The following is a 17,561-nucleotide window of genomic DNA, read 5'->3' as shown; positions in this document are numbered from 1 at the left end:
CATCTGCACATACTCCAAAGAAACCAAAGGCTGAATATACGTTACCACCAATAAAGCCCTCACTGGCGGTCGAGAACGGCAACCTATCACCATCCTCCGAAATGCAAAGTGATGTCCTACGATATAACAAATCATCCTCTCCAAGCTTGTATTCCCCCCTTCGATCAGCCTTCACCTGCTCGAATATACTACTGAAGTCTTTACTGGATGTGTACATCTGCACATACTCCAAAGAAACCAAAGGCTGAATATACGTTACCACCAATAAAGCCCTCACTGGCGGTCGAGAGTAGTTTCTTTTTTGTAGGTTTGGTTTTATGAAAAAGTAGGGGAATTAGAGTACACTTCAGATATTGAAAGGTTACCGCCGCTCTTTTGTGTGAAGAGTACTGGAAAGTGGAGGAGGACTACTATGAACAAATTATATAGAGTCCCGAAGTTGGTTACGGATAATGGCCAAGAGAATACTCCTCTTATTCATACGGCATCGCCAATAGTATTTGTACATATCGTTGCTCTAATAGTTCATTATTTTATGTCCCTTTTGTTAGTATCTATGTTTGCAACTATAGTATACGTACTAATACTAGCTTTTTTTGGTCAAATAGGAATCAAGGAAAGCTGAATTAATTTTCTTAATTGCGGAGAAGACGTACGAGTTGAATGAGCTCACTACAGAATTACGAGAATTAGAAGAGCGTAGTGCTAGATGCCAAAAAAAACCAAGGAGAAAGAGGATGACGGAAATGTAACTGAAGAAAAAAAATCAAAGAGGATATGGAAGCTAAGGAATATGAGAATTTGGAAGGAACTGGGGAAGCCGATTTATGTGATGACTTTGTGATGAGCGCAAGAGACGTGAGAATTTTAGAAGATGCTCGGTGAGTTTAGTTTTTTAAATTTTCTTGCAATTTTAATTTTTATATTTTCCATATAATTCTTGTGTAACTCTTTGTTAATTATATGCCTTCTCGACTCTATAGAGATGTTTCTCAAAAAGATGAAGGTGGTAATGAGAATAACAGAGAAACGCCATCTATCAAACGGGCTGTCGGAAAGAGGGAGAGGAAGGATGGACCCTCTGTTACTTCACCTTATATGCCTCTAGATCAACCAAAGGAAGGCACAAAGAAGAGACGTGTCATCCAGATATTGGATAGTCCTGATGGGAAAAAAAAGTACAAAAATGAAGAAGGCTTCATACCTACATCTAGAGACTATCCAGGTAAGGCACTGGCGTTTGATTATGAGAACAAATTAATTGAAGACTTTCTACAATCGAGAATGAACAGGTAACTGTTACTGACTTATTCTAATAATAATCTTTGAATTTACTTAATTCTAGTAGCAATTTTCTCACAATGTACTTGCATATAGTGATACGTACATTTGGAAGTGTGCCGAAGCAAGCGTATCTCGCTTAGATGCTTATATACTATTAACGGGAGGTGAACTCAGTGACGATGTAGGTTCTAAACAATTGTGTTATTGATTGTTTGATGTTGTATATAAAATAATTTATATTAACTATTTTATTCATTCATGGTAATTTTTGTAGGTGATCGATGCATTTGTTATTCGGCTTTGTAACAAGATTGAAACAACTGATAGTTATGATCGAAAGATACATGTCACAAGACCTTGGCTTGCAGTAAGTATATCCTTGTTTTTTTCACTAATTGGTGGATATTATTATTATGTTATCCCACAATGTTGACATTATTGCATCTTTTAGCAAGCATTTCTAGAAGGAAATCTTGAAATGGTGGCAAAACGAATGAAGGAAAATGTTTCTCAGCAGAAGTTCTTGGAGTGTGAAAGAATTCTGATCCCGATTGTCAGCTCCGGACATTGGCACCTGGTAGAGTTAGTGAGAGAGGAGACAAAATTCTATCACTACTCCTCAATCAACTCCCCCATTTATACCGCCGATGCTGTGAAATTTATAAATAAGTTTATGAGTTTCATTGAGAGTAATTGGGGATTGGGGAAATTGGAGCATCATGGTCTTGTGTCAGTTGCCGTGCCACAACAAGGACCGTAAGTGTTTCATGCATTTCTAATTTAATTGTTCATTTTTTTGTTTCATTGTCATTTTCAATATTGTAATATTTTTCCCTTAAATGCAGAACGTTAGATTGCGGGATCTTTATGATTGAATTCATTAACAGCATTGTCGAAAAACGGTCGATAACAATTTCAAAAGGAGATTGTGCAAAATATAGAGCAAGGTTTTGTGCTGCTCTTTTGTATGCACGCGATTCACCTTTTTTGTAAATATTATTTTAATTTTCTCCAAGGTTTTTGTTGTGTATTCAATGTTGTAAGTATGTTCATGTTGTTAATATGTTGTTAATTGTTTTGCGTGTACATTTACAGACAACTACGTTGTTGTTGTGTGTTGTAAGTATTTTCATGTTAAATGAGAAGTAAGCTAGGGCTAACATAGCCACCAGAGCAAAAACTTGTGATAGAAATAACGCCAGCCCGCATTAGAACTAACTCGAGAAGGGATAGAACTAACAGGAGGGCAGCTAGAACTAACAAGCAGTTAGGTAGGGCTAACATGGCCAACAGAACACACACTTGTGCTATCTAGAAATAACGCCAGCCCGCAGTAGAACTAACTCGAGAAGGGATAGAACTAACAGGAGGGCAGCTAGAACTAACAAGCGTGAGGGTAGGGCTAACATGGCCACCAGAGCAAACACTTGTGCTAGAAATAACTCCAGCCCGCAGTAGAACTAACTCGAGAAGGGATAGAACTAACAGGAGGGCAGCTAGAACTAACAAGCAGTTAGGTAGGGCTAACATGGCCAACAGAACACACGAGAATGGCAAGAACTAACACGGAAACGGCTAGAACGAACATTAACCCAGGTAGAACTAACATATTCAATAGATCCAACACTTAAACTAACATTATTCACTTGCACTTGGCTGTGAAGGTTACCGAGATATTATAGGTTTGACTGCATTCATTGTTTTTGCATAGTTCCCAAGGTTGAAGAGTTAACTCACCTTGCAAAAGTGCAGTCCCAAGGAGGAGAGTTATGATAACCTGGTCCGGAACCTATCCCCACATCCCACGCGGCAACATCACCATCCCCAAAGCCTGTTCAACCCCAGGATAGTATTGATTACCTTTTCGGCGCAATCTTTTTCGGATCTCCCCATCGCCGACTCTCTGTAGACTCTTCCTCATTTATTTGTAAACCCCATACTTTTACCCTCTCCCCTACCCCTTCAAGTTCCCCTGTATATATGGCGTTGTAAAATCATGGCTAGTTCCTGTACATCCGATGAAGGTCATGGCCTGCCTGGGACGCACGCTGATGTGGATCTTGGATATCCCTCACGCTGATGAAGATGTTATCCCCATTGTCTTTGCTCTTAGTTCCATCAGTGGGTGAATATACCTGGCTCCCTTCAAAGAGTTTGTACATTAACGCCCAGTTAAGATTCATAAGCGCATGGAATACGATCAATTCAGACGGGTCAGTACGTGAATCACCTAGGAAGGCATGCGAATGCTAGCAAAAAGATAGTCCTCTGGCTTACGTTAACACTGTATAGCTATAGAGTGTTAACGTATGCCAGAGGACAATTCTCTCCAGCATTTGCATGCCTCCCCAAGTGATTCACGCATGACCCTTCTGAATTGATCGTATTCCATGCGCTTATGAATCTTAACTGGGCGTTAATGTACAAACTCTTTGAAGGGAGCCAGGTATATTCACCCACTGATGGAACTAAGAGCAAAGACAGTGGGGATAACATCTTCATCAGCATGAGGGATATCCAAGATCCACATCAGCGTGCGTCCCAGGCAGGCCATGACCTTCATCAGATGTACAGGAACTAGCCATGATTTTACAACGCCATATATACAGGGGAACTTGAAGGTGTAGGGGAGAGGGTAAAAGTATGGGGTTTATAAATGAGGAAGAGTCTACAGAGAGTCGGCGATGGGGAGATCCGAAAAAGATTGCGCCGAAAAGGTAATCAATACTATCCTGGGGTTGAACAGGCTTTGGGGATGGTGATGTTGCCGCGTGGGATGTGGGGATAGGTTCCGGACCAGGTTATCATAACTCTCCTCCTTGGGACTGCACTTTTGCAAGGTGAGTTAACTATTCAACCTTGGGAACTATGCAAAAACAATGAATGCAGTCAAACCTATAATATCTCGGTAACCTTCACAGCCAAGTGCAAGTGAATAATGTTAGTTTAAGTGTTGGATCTATTGAATATGTTAGTTCTACCTGGGTTAATGTTCGTTCTAGCCGTTTCCGTGTTAGTTCTTGCCATTCTCGTGTGTTCTGTTGGCCATGTTAGCCCTACCTAACTGCTTGTTAGTTCTAGCTGCTTCTAATGACTATGTTAGTTCTAGATTAAATGTGATAGTTCTAGCCGATCTCGTGTTATTTCCACCTCCAGATAACTTTAAGTTCTAGTTTAAGTTTTGGTTCTATTGGATATGTAAGTTCTAGCTGCCCTCCTGAATAGTTCTACACCTTCTCGAGTTAGTTCTACTTCGTGCTGGTGTTATTTTTAGCACAAGTGTTTGTTTTGGTGGCCATGTTAGCCCTACCTCACGCTTGTTAGTTCTAGCTGCCCTCCTGTTAGTTCTATCCCTTCTCGAGTTAGTTCTACTTCGTGCTGGCGTTATTTCTAGCACAAGTGTGTGTTCTGTTGGCCATGTTAGGCTTGTTTGTTCTAGCTGCCCTCCTGTTAGTTCTATCCCTTCTCGAGTTAGTTCTACTGTGGGCTGGCGTTATTTCTAACACAAGTGTTTGTTTTGGTGGTCATGTTAGCCCTACCTAACTGTTTGTTAGTTCTAGCTGCCCTCCTGTTAGTTCTATCCCTTCTCGAGTTAGTTCTACTGGGGGCTGGCGTTATTTCTAGCACAAGTGTTTGTTTTGGTGGCCATGTTAGCCCTACCTCACTGCTTGTTTGTTCTAGCTGCCCTCCTGTTAGTTCTATCCCTTCTCGAGTTAGTTCTAACGCGGGCTGACGTTATTTCTAGCATAAGTGTTTGTTCTGGTGGCCATGTTAGCCCTACCCTTGTTAGTTCTAGCTGCCCTCCTGTTAGTTCTATCCCTTCTCGAGTTAGTTCTACTGCGGGCTGGAGTTATTTCTAGCAAAAGTGTTTGCTCTGGTGGCCATGTTAGCCCTACCCTCACGCTTGTTAGTTCTAGCTGCCCTCCTGTTAGTTCTATCCCTTCTCGAGTTAGTTCTACTGCGGGCTGGAGTTATTTCTAGCAAAAGTGTTTGCTCTGGTGGCCATGTTAGCCCTACCCTCACGCTTGTTAGTTCTAGCTGCCCTCCTGTTAGTTCTATCCCTTCTCGAGTTAGTTCTACTGCTGGCTGGCGTTATTTCTATCACAAGTTTTTGCTCTGGTGGCTATGTTAGCCCTAGCTTACTTCTCATTTAACATGAAAATACTTACAACACACAACAACAACGTAGTTGTCTGTAAATGTACACGCAAAACAATTAACAACATATTAACAACATGAACATACTTACAACATTGAATACACAACAAAAACCTTGGAGAAAATTAAAATAATATTTACAAAAAAGGTGAATCGCGTGCATACAAAAGAGCAGCACAAAACTTTGCTCTATATTTTGCACAATCTCCTTTTGAAATTGTTATCGACCGTTTTTCGACAATGCTGTTAATGAATTCAATCATAAAGATCCCGCAATCTAACGTTCTGCATTTAAGGGAAAAATATTACAATATTGAAAATGACTATGAACAAAAAAAATGAACAATTAAATTAGAAATGCATGAAACACTTACGGTCCTTGTTGTGGCACGGCAACTGACACAAGACCATGATGCTCCAATTTCCCCAATCCCCAATTACTCTCAATGAAACTCATAAACTTATTTATAAATTTCACAGCATCGGCGGTATAAATGGGGGAGTTGATTGAGGAGTAGTGATAGAATTTTGTCTCCTCTCTCACTAACTCTACCAGGTGCCAATGTCCGGAGCTGACAATCGGGATCAGAATTCTTTCACACTCCAAGAACTTCTGCTGAGAAACATTTTCCTTCATTCGTTTTGCCACCATTTCAAGATTTCCTTCTAGAAATGCTTGCTAAAAGATGCAATAATGTCAACATTGTGGGATAACATAATAATAATATCCACCAATTAGTGAAAAAAACAAGGATATACTTACTGCAAGCCAAGGTCTTGTGACATGTATCTTTCGATCATAACTATCAGTTGTTTCAATCTTGTTACAAAGCCGAATAACAAATGCATCGATCACCTACAAAAATTACCATGAATGAATAAAATAGTTAATATAAATTATTTTATATACAACATCAAACAATCAATAACACAATTGTTTAGAACCTACATCGTCACTGAGTTCACCTCCCGTTAATAGTATATAAGCATCTAAGCGAGATACGCTTGCTTCGGCACACTTCCAAATGTACGTATCACTATATGCAAGTACATTGTGAGAAAATTGCTACTAGAATTAAGTAAATTCAAAGATTATTATTAGAATAAGTCAGTAACAGTTACCTGTTCATTCTCGATTGTAGAAAGTCTTCAATTAATTTGTTCTCATAATCAAACGCCAGTGCCTTACCTGGATAGTCTCTAGATGTAGGTATGAAGCCTTCTTCATTTTTGTACTTTTTTTTCCCATCAGGACTATCCAATATCTGGATGACACGTCTCTTCTTTGTGCCTTCCTTTGGTTGATCTAGAGGCATATAAGGTGAAGTAACAGAGGGTCCATCCTTCCTCTCCCTCTTTCCGACAGCCCGTTTGATAGATGGCGTTTCTCTGTTATTCTCATTACCACCTTCATCTTTTTGAGAAACATCTCTATAGAGTCGAGAAGGCATATAATTAACAAAGAGTTACACAAGAATTATATGGAAAATATAAAAATTAAAATTGCAAGAAAATTTAAAAAACTAAACTCACCGAGCATCTTCTAAAATTCTCACGTCTCTTGCGCTCATCACAAAGTCATCACATAAATCGGCTTCCCCAGTTCCTTCCAAATTCTCATATTCCTTAGCTTCCATATCCTCTTTGATTTTTTTTCTTCAGTTACATTTCCGTCATCCTCTTTCTCCTTGGTTTTTTTTGGCATCTAGCACTACGCTCTTCTAATTCTCGTAATTCTGTAGTGAGCTCATTCAACTCGTACGTCTTCTCCGCAATTAAGAAAATTAATTCAGCTTTCCTTGATTCCTATTTGACCAAAAAAAGCTAGTATTAGTACGTATACTATAGTTGCAAACATAGATACTAACAAAAGGGACATAAAATAATGAACTATTAGAGCAACGATATGTACAAATACTATTGGCGATGCCGTATGAATAAGAGGAGTATTCTCTTGGCCATTATCCGTAACCAACTTCGGGACTCTATATAATTTGTTCATAGTAGTCCTCCTCCACTTTCCAGTACTCTTCACACAAAAGAGCGGCGGTAACCTTTCAATATCTGAAGTGTACTCTAATTCCCCTACTTTTTCATAAAACCAAACCTACAAAAAAGAAACTACACATTAGCATGTGCATAAACAATAATCATTATCAAAATGAAAAGATATACAAAATAATGTTCATGTAACTCACCAGTAAAACGGAGGAAAAACCACCCATGTACCCGGCATTTGAGCGCTGACCTAATTCCCGCATACTAAGAGACTTCTTTGATTTACTCATCTCTTTGCAAAGAAGAGTGAACACCGCATGGCACCAATTATATTTATGCAAAGTTGATAACTGCTCCGCATATCTAAACTCCACATAAGAAAATGGAGTTATTAAGATATATTTTGGAAAACTATTTTAAGTACTATTTGTGTGTTTTTAGTCTAAACTAGTATAGTGCACGTGCGTTGCACGTTGTTGGATTAATTTTATGTTTATCTTTTTTTATAATAAGATTGGTGTTAGATGTAATTTGAGGATTTATTTTGCCATCTTTTTGTCATTAAAATCCTAGAGTAAATATAATCTTTTATGAGGTTTATTTATGACATTTCCAGGTCCTTTCTGCAAATTTTATGGCATATCTGTAAAATTATGAAGTTTTAGGGTTCTTCTACAAATTTAAAGGTTTACTCTAATTTTTTTTTTAAATTTTAGTTTTATGAAACCAGAGCTTTTCAATAAAACTTATGGAATACCTGAATGACATTATTCAATTTGTGAACCTAAAAAGCATAATTCTATTTGTTTTATAACTTAACGTAATGTTTGACGTTTATAATTTAGCACACTCTGGGGTTTTTTATTCACAAATTCGTAATATAGTTATACCATTAGGCATGATAAATAACATATTGACTATAAAATAATAATTTAAATATTTTGTATTAATATGAAAAAATTTAAGTTCTATAACAACTAAGAACATACTCTATCAGAGCCAAAAAATTAACCAAAATCTATATAGTCCTCTGAAAAGACTTAATCGGAGCTTTTTCAATTGTTAAGAACAAACATCATCAAAAAAAAAGTTATGGGTCTAACAGTAATGTGTGTCATTATTTTGCTCTAACAATATTTTTAAGTTGAACCTACAAATTTCAATCAAACAAAAGTTTTTGTGAAGGATGAATTTTACAACTCAGTACATGATTTATTAAGGAACCATCATGATGGGTATGACCAAAGTATATCCTCAGTTCAAACTTAATTTCCACAATAGCAGACTGAATATTATTTGATATTAAAATTTTTAATCTTTTTTCTTCGATACACTGAAAAATATGGACTGTTATGTGCATTTTATGCTAGTGCTAATTAAAGATTTTTGCATATACATAGTAAGAGCAAAACCTAAAAACCTGAAACTTATTTATATGAATACAGGGAACTACTCTTTGTTTCTTCTTCAATTATTCATCTTACTTGATCAGTTGGAAGTGAAGTAGCTTGATGTGTCATTTCTAGAATTTAGTCTTACGACTTTGAGCTCTAATTAATACACACATGTCACTAAGCCCCACTCTATATTTAGCTTATTTCTAAATCTTACTTTATCAGTGTTAATAATGAAGTTGAAAAGTATACTTAATAGAGAATTCATAGAAAATTTTAAACAAATTAGTTCTGATTTATAGTGGCTAGTATAAAGATAAATAGTTGAAACATTAATCTCTATGATTATGGTAGTGATCATTACTGAGAATTAAGAAAGAGAGAGTAGGAGATTAATTTGTTATATATATAATTAATCCCTCGGTTCCTTAAATCTTTGATATTCTAAAGTACCTCAAATCAGAAAACTAATATCAAGTCCCTCCCCTAAGCTATTTTTAATTTGTCCCTCAAAGTATTGATAAATTATAGTAAAAAAATAAAATTAATTATATTAACTATTTATTATAGAGATTGACCAATTAAGACATAAATTATAATAAGCCAAATCAAGCACAAAGAAATTCTAATGATAAAAAATTACCAATAACATTGAACAAAAAATATTTAAAATTAATTTATAAGAGAACCTTCGTGATTGAAATTGCCAAGAACCATCTTAGGATCATATTTATCAAACAAACCTGAGTGATCTACAAAAGAAATGCAAGATCCTTTATATGCACCTTGATATGCTCCAACGTGAAAAGATAGAGAAAGAATCTTTTACTATAAATCTCAAATTGAAATTAGCATGCTAATCTCATCATGTTATAATAAGAGATAGTAAGTAGTGATTGGTTGTGTAGAGAATGAAAAGCAAATAGGCAAAATAAGGACAAAGAGACGTTCAAGGATTTGAGGAGGTGCAATGGAGATGATAAGGGTGCATATGATGTATTCATTTTTGCAAGAGATTTGTTATGATTTATAGTGGTTTAGTAAGAAGATGAATGGTTGTAACGTTTTTTTCAATTATGATAGTGATAATTAATGAGAATTATAAGAGACTAATATGTTAATGGGAGGTTATAAAAATATAAAGAACTTAGTCATGGTGAAATTATTTTAGGGGTTATAAATAATAATGCATTTAATTGGGGGTTATATATGTATGAGGTATGGTTGATGTATAGATGCATGTGTTTTATGTATGCATGTATATGTTTTAAAGGGTATTTTTGGAAGAAATGTTTTAACATACCAACACACTTTTATAATAGTATTAGATTAGATAGATATTAGATATATCTTTAAATTAAGTTTTCAAGAGAGTCACTTAAGTTCTAAACGCAAAGCATATTTGTTAATAAGTATTCATTTAAGTGATTGGGGAATCAATTAAGATCAACATTAATTGGATCTTTGCAATAATTGGATGCTAGTGGCCAATTGCACATATTTCAAGAAGAGAAACACGAAAAAGTGAAATACCGCATTAATCTATCTACCCTTTAAAAGAGTCAGTTCCTAAAAACTTTCTCCTACCCAAATTAACCCTAAACTATTCTAAATATATATACCCTTTAAAAGAGCCAGTTCCTAAAAAACTTTCTCCTACCCAAATTAACCCTAAACTATTTTAAATATACCAAATTTTGACCTCCTAAGCGTAATCAGCCTTAATCTACACTTCGGTAACGCTTTCCTCTCCGCAGAAGCCGAAAAGATCATCGTTACCTAAGCGCCTTCCTCTCCGCTGAAGCCGAAGCGTTCATCGTTTACTCTTCTCGGCGGCCCACGAAATTCCACTCACTCAACAGTCATGGCTGCCTTATCTCCTCCTCAAATCTCCTTCATTCTCTCCTCATTTCCTAACCCTAATTCGATCCGTAATCACAAAATACCACATTCCTCTCCAAAATCGAAGAAAGGCGACTACATTTCTTCTCGAACTTTTCGCTGCTCGGCGGCGAACAAGCCCTCGCCGTCCGCTGAGGTCAGGTAAGTTCTTATTTCTCAACCTTTAAATTGAATTTACAGGGTTTTTTTGGTTCGAATTGGGAAATTAACTGATTTAATTAGGGATTCGGGAGAGCAGTACGCTAGCTTGATTGAGAACTTGTGTAGGTGTACTAAACCCTAGATCTAAGCTTTAGTTATGCTCAATTCACACTATCCCCTTTTAGTTTTTCAGTTCTCTTATTTTATTCTAATAATTTTGCCCTGTTTTTCGATTTTCTACAGATTCAATTGACAAGCATTTAAAAATACAAACAGCAGCTAAATCGCGACTGTAAAGTAAGTTTAGTTTAGTCGCCTGTGATCTCTTTTATTTTTGCAACCACAGATTCTATTTATTTAGTTTATACGTGCAAAGGGGTTCCCTTGGATAGTTTAGTAACCCTTTTATTTTTGCAACCACAGATTCTATTTATTTGGTAATCTTATATCCTATCTCACTGCACCTCTTTAAATAGTCAAATTGAATCATTCTTAATAGTAAAACATTTCCTTGAATTCATATAGATTAACACGTGGAATGGACTTTGTGACAGAGTCTTTCATCAAAAGTCCTTGCGTCTTGATAGGAATGCCTATCTAACAATTTAAAACAATATCTCATTATTCTTTAAATTTGCTATTCAGAAATTTATGGAGGATCGCTGAAACTTTTTTAATGTTATGTTTGAATGATCGACTCAACTCATGATATGGAAATGCTAATATGATGCTAGAGATTACAAGATGTCTTATCCTGGCGTATATGGCATGAAAGAACTGGGTGTTTGCTTTTAGCTCACCAATCTTTCCATGGCTTTTCCAATACTTAAGTTTCTCAAATTCGTGGAGAATTAGAAGTAGTAATCCTCACACTAAAATCTGGCTATAAAATTCCTAAGTGATGGGTGGAGATCGTGATACAACTTTTGCCTTCATTTCAGTTGATCTAAACAGGAACCTCTTTTTTAAGGAGTTCAATTACAAAGCTTTAGTTTTAACTTTTCTAACATTAATTGATTCTCATCATTTGTCAGTCTTTTCTTTTAAGCTTATTCATGGCACACATGTTTTCGACTTGGAACCATGTCCTACTTTTGTTACAGGCCCTTCTTGATATTCGTTTTGTGCTCATATTATTTAATATTTTATTATCATCACCTTTGCCTTCTCCCACATATGTGAGCTGTTTCACTCTAAATTGAGATCATTCCCGGTTTTGTATTTAGAGGGTGTCTTTAGAGTCACAAGCTGATCTTATCCTCCACTCGTGCTTACCGTGTTAAATTCCTATCGAGAAAAAGTGGGATAAGAAAAGAAAGGGATTGTTGCTTAAAGAGCCTGAAGGCAAATGATAGGGAAAACTACTTTATTGATCACACAGTTTGAGCTTGTAAATCATTAGCAACCTTCTAAATTCTCTTAACATAGAAATCAGTGCACTTGAATGGAAAGATACTGTTTTTGTTAGAGGAAACTGCATTTATCTGATGCACAACACAAGCCAAATGCAAACTTAATTGGTTCCTTACTTAGTAGTTTATGTTACAATTTGAACCTTTTGTGGACGTGCAAACATTTTTATAATGATTTCAGATTCTTAATCAAGACTGTAGCTCTTGCCATGTGCTATAAATGCATCCTGTGCTGCACTTGTAGATGCTGGCATTCCTTTGAAGCATCTTGCTGGACAGCTAACTAATATTTGTGATTATTTGTAGTTCCATATACTTTCGTAATTTTTAACTTTATTGTTACTTTGTGCAGTTGCAATCAGTTGCGCTTTGGCTGAGAATGGATCTGTAATTTTGGATCCCACCCTTGTAGAAGAGCAGGTAGTTTGGTTTCCTGGCCATTTGCATTACCTTGTAAATTGTTTTAGGAAGCAAAATCAAAAGTCTTCCTGAGCAAATGACCGTTCCTTAACTTAAGCTTATATAGATTTTCATTGTCAAGCATATGATTCTTAGCCTCTTGCATGTTAAAATTGTATATAATATATAATATAGCATTTCTGTGCTTTACTAACATATGTGCATGAAAATAACTCATTGTTCTCTTATTTTGATTATGATGAGATTTTAGTACTATCTTTCTTAGAACTTGCAAATATACTCTTACATGGTTAGGTTAAATGGAAAATTGTCTTATATTGGAATGGTTTTACACGAATCGTCACAATGATCAAACTATCTCTCTTTATGTGTTTCAGAAACCAGAACTTTATTGCTTGATAGTTGTCTGCAACGTGTTTTCCATGCGAAGCACAGGATGTTACTTTTGTTGTTATATATTAATATTTGTTGATGAGTATCCTTTTATTCACTTGAAAGTACATAATTTGAGTATAATTTGTTTTGCATGCTTGCTTATATGCACAAACATTTACATAAACATAACTCATAACTAACATGCCTTGCACTTCTATTTGACTCCATAACTGTAAGGGACTATTTAACGGTCATAGATTCATGTATGCCTCTCATTTGTGGATTATGTTCAGCATTGTCCTGGGATCTGACCTCAGATATTCTAAGTGCAAGTCAGATGTTTTTGAAACATGAATGGAAATTTGTTTCGCAATTACATTTTTTACTATTCCAAGTGCTTAGACATAGTTAAACCCAACTTTTTGGAGTTCTTATGTTTAATACGGCTGTAAATGGCAGAGGTCTTTGGCATGTTGAAAATTGTAAACCGTCATTTTAAGACTTTTAGTTTGTTTGCAAAAGGTCATAACATCCGGATAATTCCATACTACGCACTGTACACATTAGCATATAGTAGCTCCATGGGCTCTATACGACTTATTTATTTTCAACAATCAGCACTGTGTGATAACCACTCAATGTTGTAAGTGATCTATTGTTTTTTCTTTGAACTTTTATACAGTGACATGTAATTGGGTGGACTTCTTGTTTCAATAAAAACTTACTGAATTCTTATTTTGAGTTGTTTGCTTCTTTGCTACTGTCATGGCTAATTGCATGTACTTCCATGTTTGAGGAGCATGAAGCACCAGGTTCGAGATCTTTTTTCCACTGAGATCATTTTGTCAATTTCAGATATTAAATTTGGAAAGGATGGAAGACACATTCTCAGTCGTGATTACATGACTCTTAAGGTTTCAGTTTTTTTTAGTCGTTTATCTTCAAGTTTTCAATTGTTTATTTTTTTAGGATAATCAGCAATGAGCTTTTGATATCCATGTTACAATCATTGTGCAATTTTGCCTAATGACACCCGGAATTAGTGTATTCAACTTCATGGTTCAATGCATGTTCTTTTATAAATATGACTACAAGGTAATCCTTGTTATCATATCTAGCAATACGCACGCTTCAAAGGGTTCAACAAGTGAGACTGAAATAATTCACCCATTTTATTGTTACTACTATGATGAAGTAAACTGTAGATGGCTAACATTATATATCTTGATTGCCTAATTCCAGGTTGTCAAGCTACTACGAGGAGATGCCAATGTCCTTAAGTGGGCAAGGGCACAAGTCAATAATTTTACAGAAGACTCTATTGCATTGGATGAAACAGCAACAAATCAAAATTCCAACATCCAGTCTCATATCAATCTTGCCCTCCTCGATGTAGAAGATGACTCGCTATCGGTCAACAGTGATTTTGTAACAGCAAATACATCTCTTGAGGGTTACCTTAAAGGGAGATGTAGTCAAACATCAAGCTTCGATTGATGGATTCGAAAACATTATACTATGGTGATTACTGTTGTTTATTTCTTTCATGTTAGAGGTTTTGGATGCGATGTGTTTTCTTGTACCCTCCTCGCCTCTTTGCAACCAATGGTTAATCGAGATTGTCTTTTCGGGATTGCATCCACTATTCCTCTTATTGTTCTTAGCCAAAGGGTTATCCAATATAGAGCAAATTCATGATTGGTTATGTAGTTACATTCAAGACTTATTGTAATGCTACAGTTTTACATTTGAGTGAGCTTTCTTGTGGTCTTTGAAGTTGTGTAACTGTTCTCTCTGAAAGTAGTATGCAGGCTTACTTCAAATTTCATTCAACAGTTACTCCTTTATAAAACGCCTAATGTAGAATGTAAAGGCTAGCCTAAGGATATGAATACAACAGTTACTCCTTTACATGGTTTGTATAGTGAACAAAGATTGAGCTTCTTAGATAACCACATTCATTCGGGCCTCTGGGTGAAAGATCTGGGTGAAAGATCCCGAAAAGACAATCAACTGTTTCCATTTTTTAGTTTCTTTTTTTTTTAATATGCTTGTAACTGTTTTCAACTATGAGATATAAGCATGAACAGTGGTCCAGTAGCAACATTCCAGGAATATGCTTGTAACTGTTTTCAACTATGAGATATAAGCATGAACAGTGGTCCAGTAGCAACATTCCAGGTCAATGAATATTTAAGGCCAAAGGGGAATACTATTTATAATTATGTATTTCATTCTGAATTTGTTAGTAACGTTGGATGCTACGCCTTTGAGTTTTTTCTTCTTTTTCTTTTTCATTTTTAGAATAAGTTGTAGTCTAATATATATTTTTTAAGGAAAAAATGCTTCCAGCCCCCAAAAGCCAAGTGAACGTGCTTCCCACCACCAGGACTTGGTCAATGGGCGTTTTACCCCTAAAAATAAAAAATATGTTCTATGAGCCCCCAAAACACAAAACCCAAGACATTAAAACATGTGAAGACCATAATACCCTTCTCTCTCTCTTTCTTTTTTTTATTAAAATATGATGAGGATTATTTTATTATTATTTTTCTCTCTCTCTTTATCATGATATACCAAGAGGATAGTTGAAATGATTGATGAGGATTATTTTATTATTTTCGTTTTTTATTATTTTCGTTGTTTGTATTAAGAGGTTGTTAAAGTTACGGGTTAATTGTTAAGGTTACGAGTTAATTGTTAATGTTACGGGTCAATTGTTAAGGTTATGAATCCTCTCTCTCTCTCTTTCTTTTTTTATTAGATTATGATGAGGGTTATTTTATTATTTTTGTTTTCTCTCTCTCTTTATCATGATGTACCAAGAGGATAGTTGAAATGATTGATGAGGATTATTTTATTATTTTTATTTTTTATTATTTTGGTTGTTTGTATTGGGAGATTGTTAAAGTTACGGGTTAATTGTTAAGGTTACGAATTAATTGTTAATGTTACGGGTCAATTGTTAAGGTTATGAATCCTCTGTCTCTCTCTCTCTCTCTCTCTCTCTCTCTCTCTCATGATGTTTCTTTGATGATATGAAATGATTAAAGAGGATTATTATTTTATTATTATTTTTTATTCTTTTTGTATTTTTAGAATATTCGTTGTTAAGGATAATGATTGATTGTAAAGGTTATGTATTGATTGTTAAGGTTACGGGTTGGTTGTTAAGGTTAAGGGTTTGTTGTTAAGGTTGTGGATTTGTTGTGTAGGTTACGGATTTGTTGTTAACGTTACGGGTTTAATTGTTAAGGTTACGTGTTTAATTGTTAAGGTTACGGGTTTAATTGTTAAGGTTACGTATTTAATTGTTAAGGTTACGAGTTTAATTGTTACGGTTACGGTTTATTAATTGTTAAGTTAACGGTTTAATTGTTAAGGTTACGGGTTTAATTGTTAAGGTTACGGGTTTAATTGTTAAGGTTACCGTTTAATTATTATGGTTACGGTTTTAATTGTTAATGTTACGGGTTTAATTGTTAAGGTTACGGTTTAATTGTTAAGTTTACGGTTTAATTGTTAAATTTATGGGTTTAATTGTTAAGATTATCGGTTTAATTGTTAATGTTACGGTTTAATTGTTAAGGTTACGGGTTTAATTGTTAAGGTTACGAGGGAGAGAGATAAGGGATTCATAACCTTAACAATTGACCCATAACGTTAACAATTAAACACGTAACCTTAACAATTAAACCCGCAACCTTAACAATTAAGCCGTAACCTTAACAATTAATAAACCATAACCGTAACAATTAAACCCGTAACCTTAACAATTAAATATGTAACCTTAACAATTAAACCCATAACCTTAACAATTAAACACATAACCTTAACAATTAAACCTGTAACCTTAACAACAAATCCGTAACCTACACAACAAATCCACAACCTTAACAACAAACCCTTAACCTTAACAACCAACCCGTAACCTTAACAATCAACCCGTAACTTTAACAACCTCCCAATACAAACAACCAAAATAATAAAAAATAAAAATAATAAAATAATCCTCATCAATCATTTCAACTATCATCTTAGTACATCATGATTAAGAGAGAGAGAAAACAAAAATAATAAAATAATCCTCATTATATTTTAATAAAAAAAGAAAGAGAGAGAGAGAGATGATTCATAACATTAACAATTGACCCGTAACATTAACAATTAACTCGTAACCTTAACAATTAACACGTAACTTTAACAACCTCCCAATACAAACAACGAAAATAATAAAAAACAAAAATAATAAAATAATTCTCATCAATCATTTCAGCTATCCTCTTGGTATATCATGATAAAGAGAGAGAGAAAATAAAAATAATAAAATAATCCTCATTATATTTTAATTTTAAAAAAAAGAGAGAGAGAAGAGTATTATGGTCTTCACATGTTTTAATGTCTTGGGTAGTGCAACAAATGTACTATCACCCAATCAAGCACTAAATGAAAATTTATTGTTCAAATGTAGAATTTT

The 17,561-nt window shown here is 35.1% G+C and overlaps 3 protein-coding genes across 4 annotated transcripts; 2 read left to right on the top strand and 1 right to left on the bottom strand.

Moving 5' to 3' along the window:
* On the top strand, positions 305-2,347 carry LOC109834163. Its single transcript, XM_020402098.1, has 7 exons — positions 305-502; positions 609-881; positions 984-1,292; positions 1,378-1,465; positions 1,559-1,651; positions 1,736-2,040; positions 2,130-2,347. Exons 2-7 carry the CDS (start codon positions 778-780, stop codon positions 2,275-2,277), a joined length of 1,047 nt encoding a protein of 348 aa, XP_020257687.1. The 5' UTR covers positions 305-502; positions 609-777; the 3' UTR covers positions 2,278-2,347.
* On the bottom strand, positions 5,510-7,793 carry LOC109834162. Of its 2 annotated transcripts, XM_020402097.1 has the most exons (8): positions 7,641-7,793; positions 7,355-7,549; positions 6,976-7,248; positions 6,565-6,873; positions 6,392-6,479; positions 6,206-6,298; positions 5,817-6,121; positions 5,510-5,727 (listed from the first exon to the last, which is right to left on the bottom strand). In XM_020402097.1, the coding sequence occupies exons 3-8, from the start codon at positions 7,077-7,079 to the stop codon at positions 5,580-5,582; spliced, it is 1,047 nt and encodes a 348-aa protein (XP_020257686.1). In that variant the 5' UTR covers positions 7,080-7,248; positions 7,355-7,549; positions 7,641-7,793; the 3' UTR covers positions 5,510-5,579. The 2 variants fall into 2 exon arrangements, with proteins under 2 accessions (XP_020257686.1, XP_020257685.1); XM_020402096.1 differs by having other exon boundaries at positions 7,355-7,793.
* Positions 13,625-14,879, top strand: LOC109832292. Its single transcript, XM_020399715.1, has 2 exons — positions 13,625-13,998; positions 14,327-14,879. Exons 1-2 carry the CDS (start codon positions 13,885-13,887, stop codon positions 14,579-14,581), a joined length of 369 nt encoding a protein of 122 aa, XP_020255304.1. The 5' UTR covers positions 13,625-13,884; the 3' UTR covers positions 14,582-14,879.

The sequence above is a fragment of the Asparagus officinalis genome, chromosome 3 (assembly GCF_001876935.1).
Source record: "Asparagus officinalis chromosome 3, Aspof.V1, whole genome shotgun sequence".
Taxonomy (NCBI): Eukaryota; Viridiplantae; Streptophyta; class Magnoliopsida; order Asparagales; family Asparagaceae; genus Asparagus; species Asparagus officinalis.
This window is presented reverse-complemented; position numbering and strand designations above follow the sequence as displayed.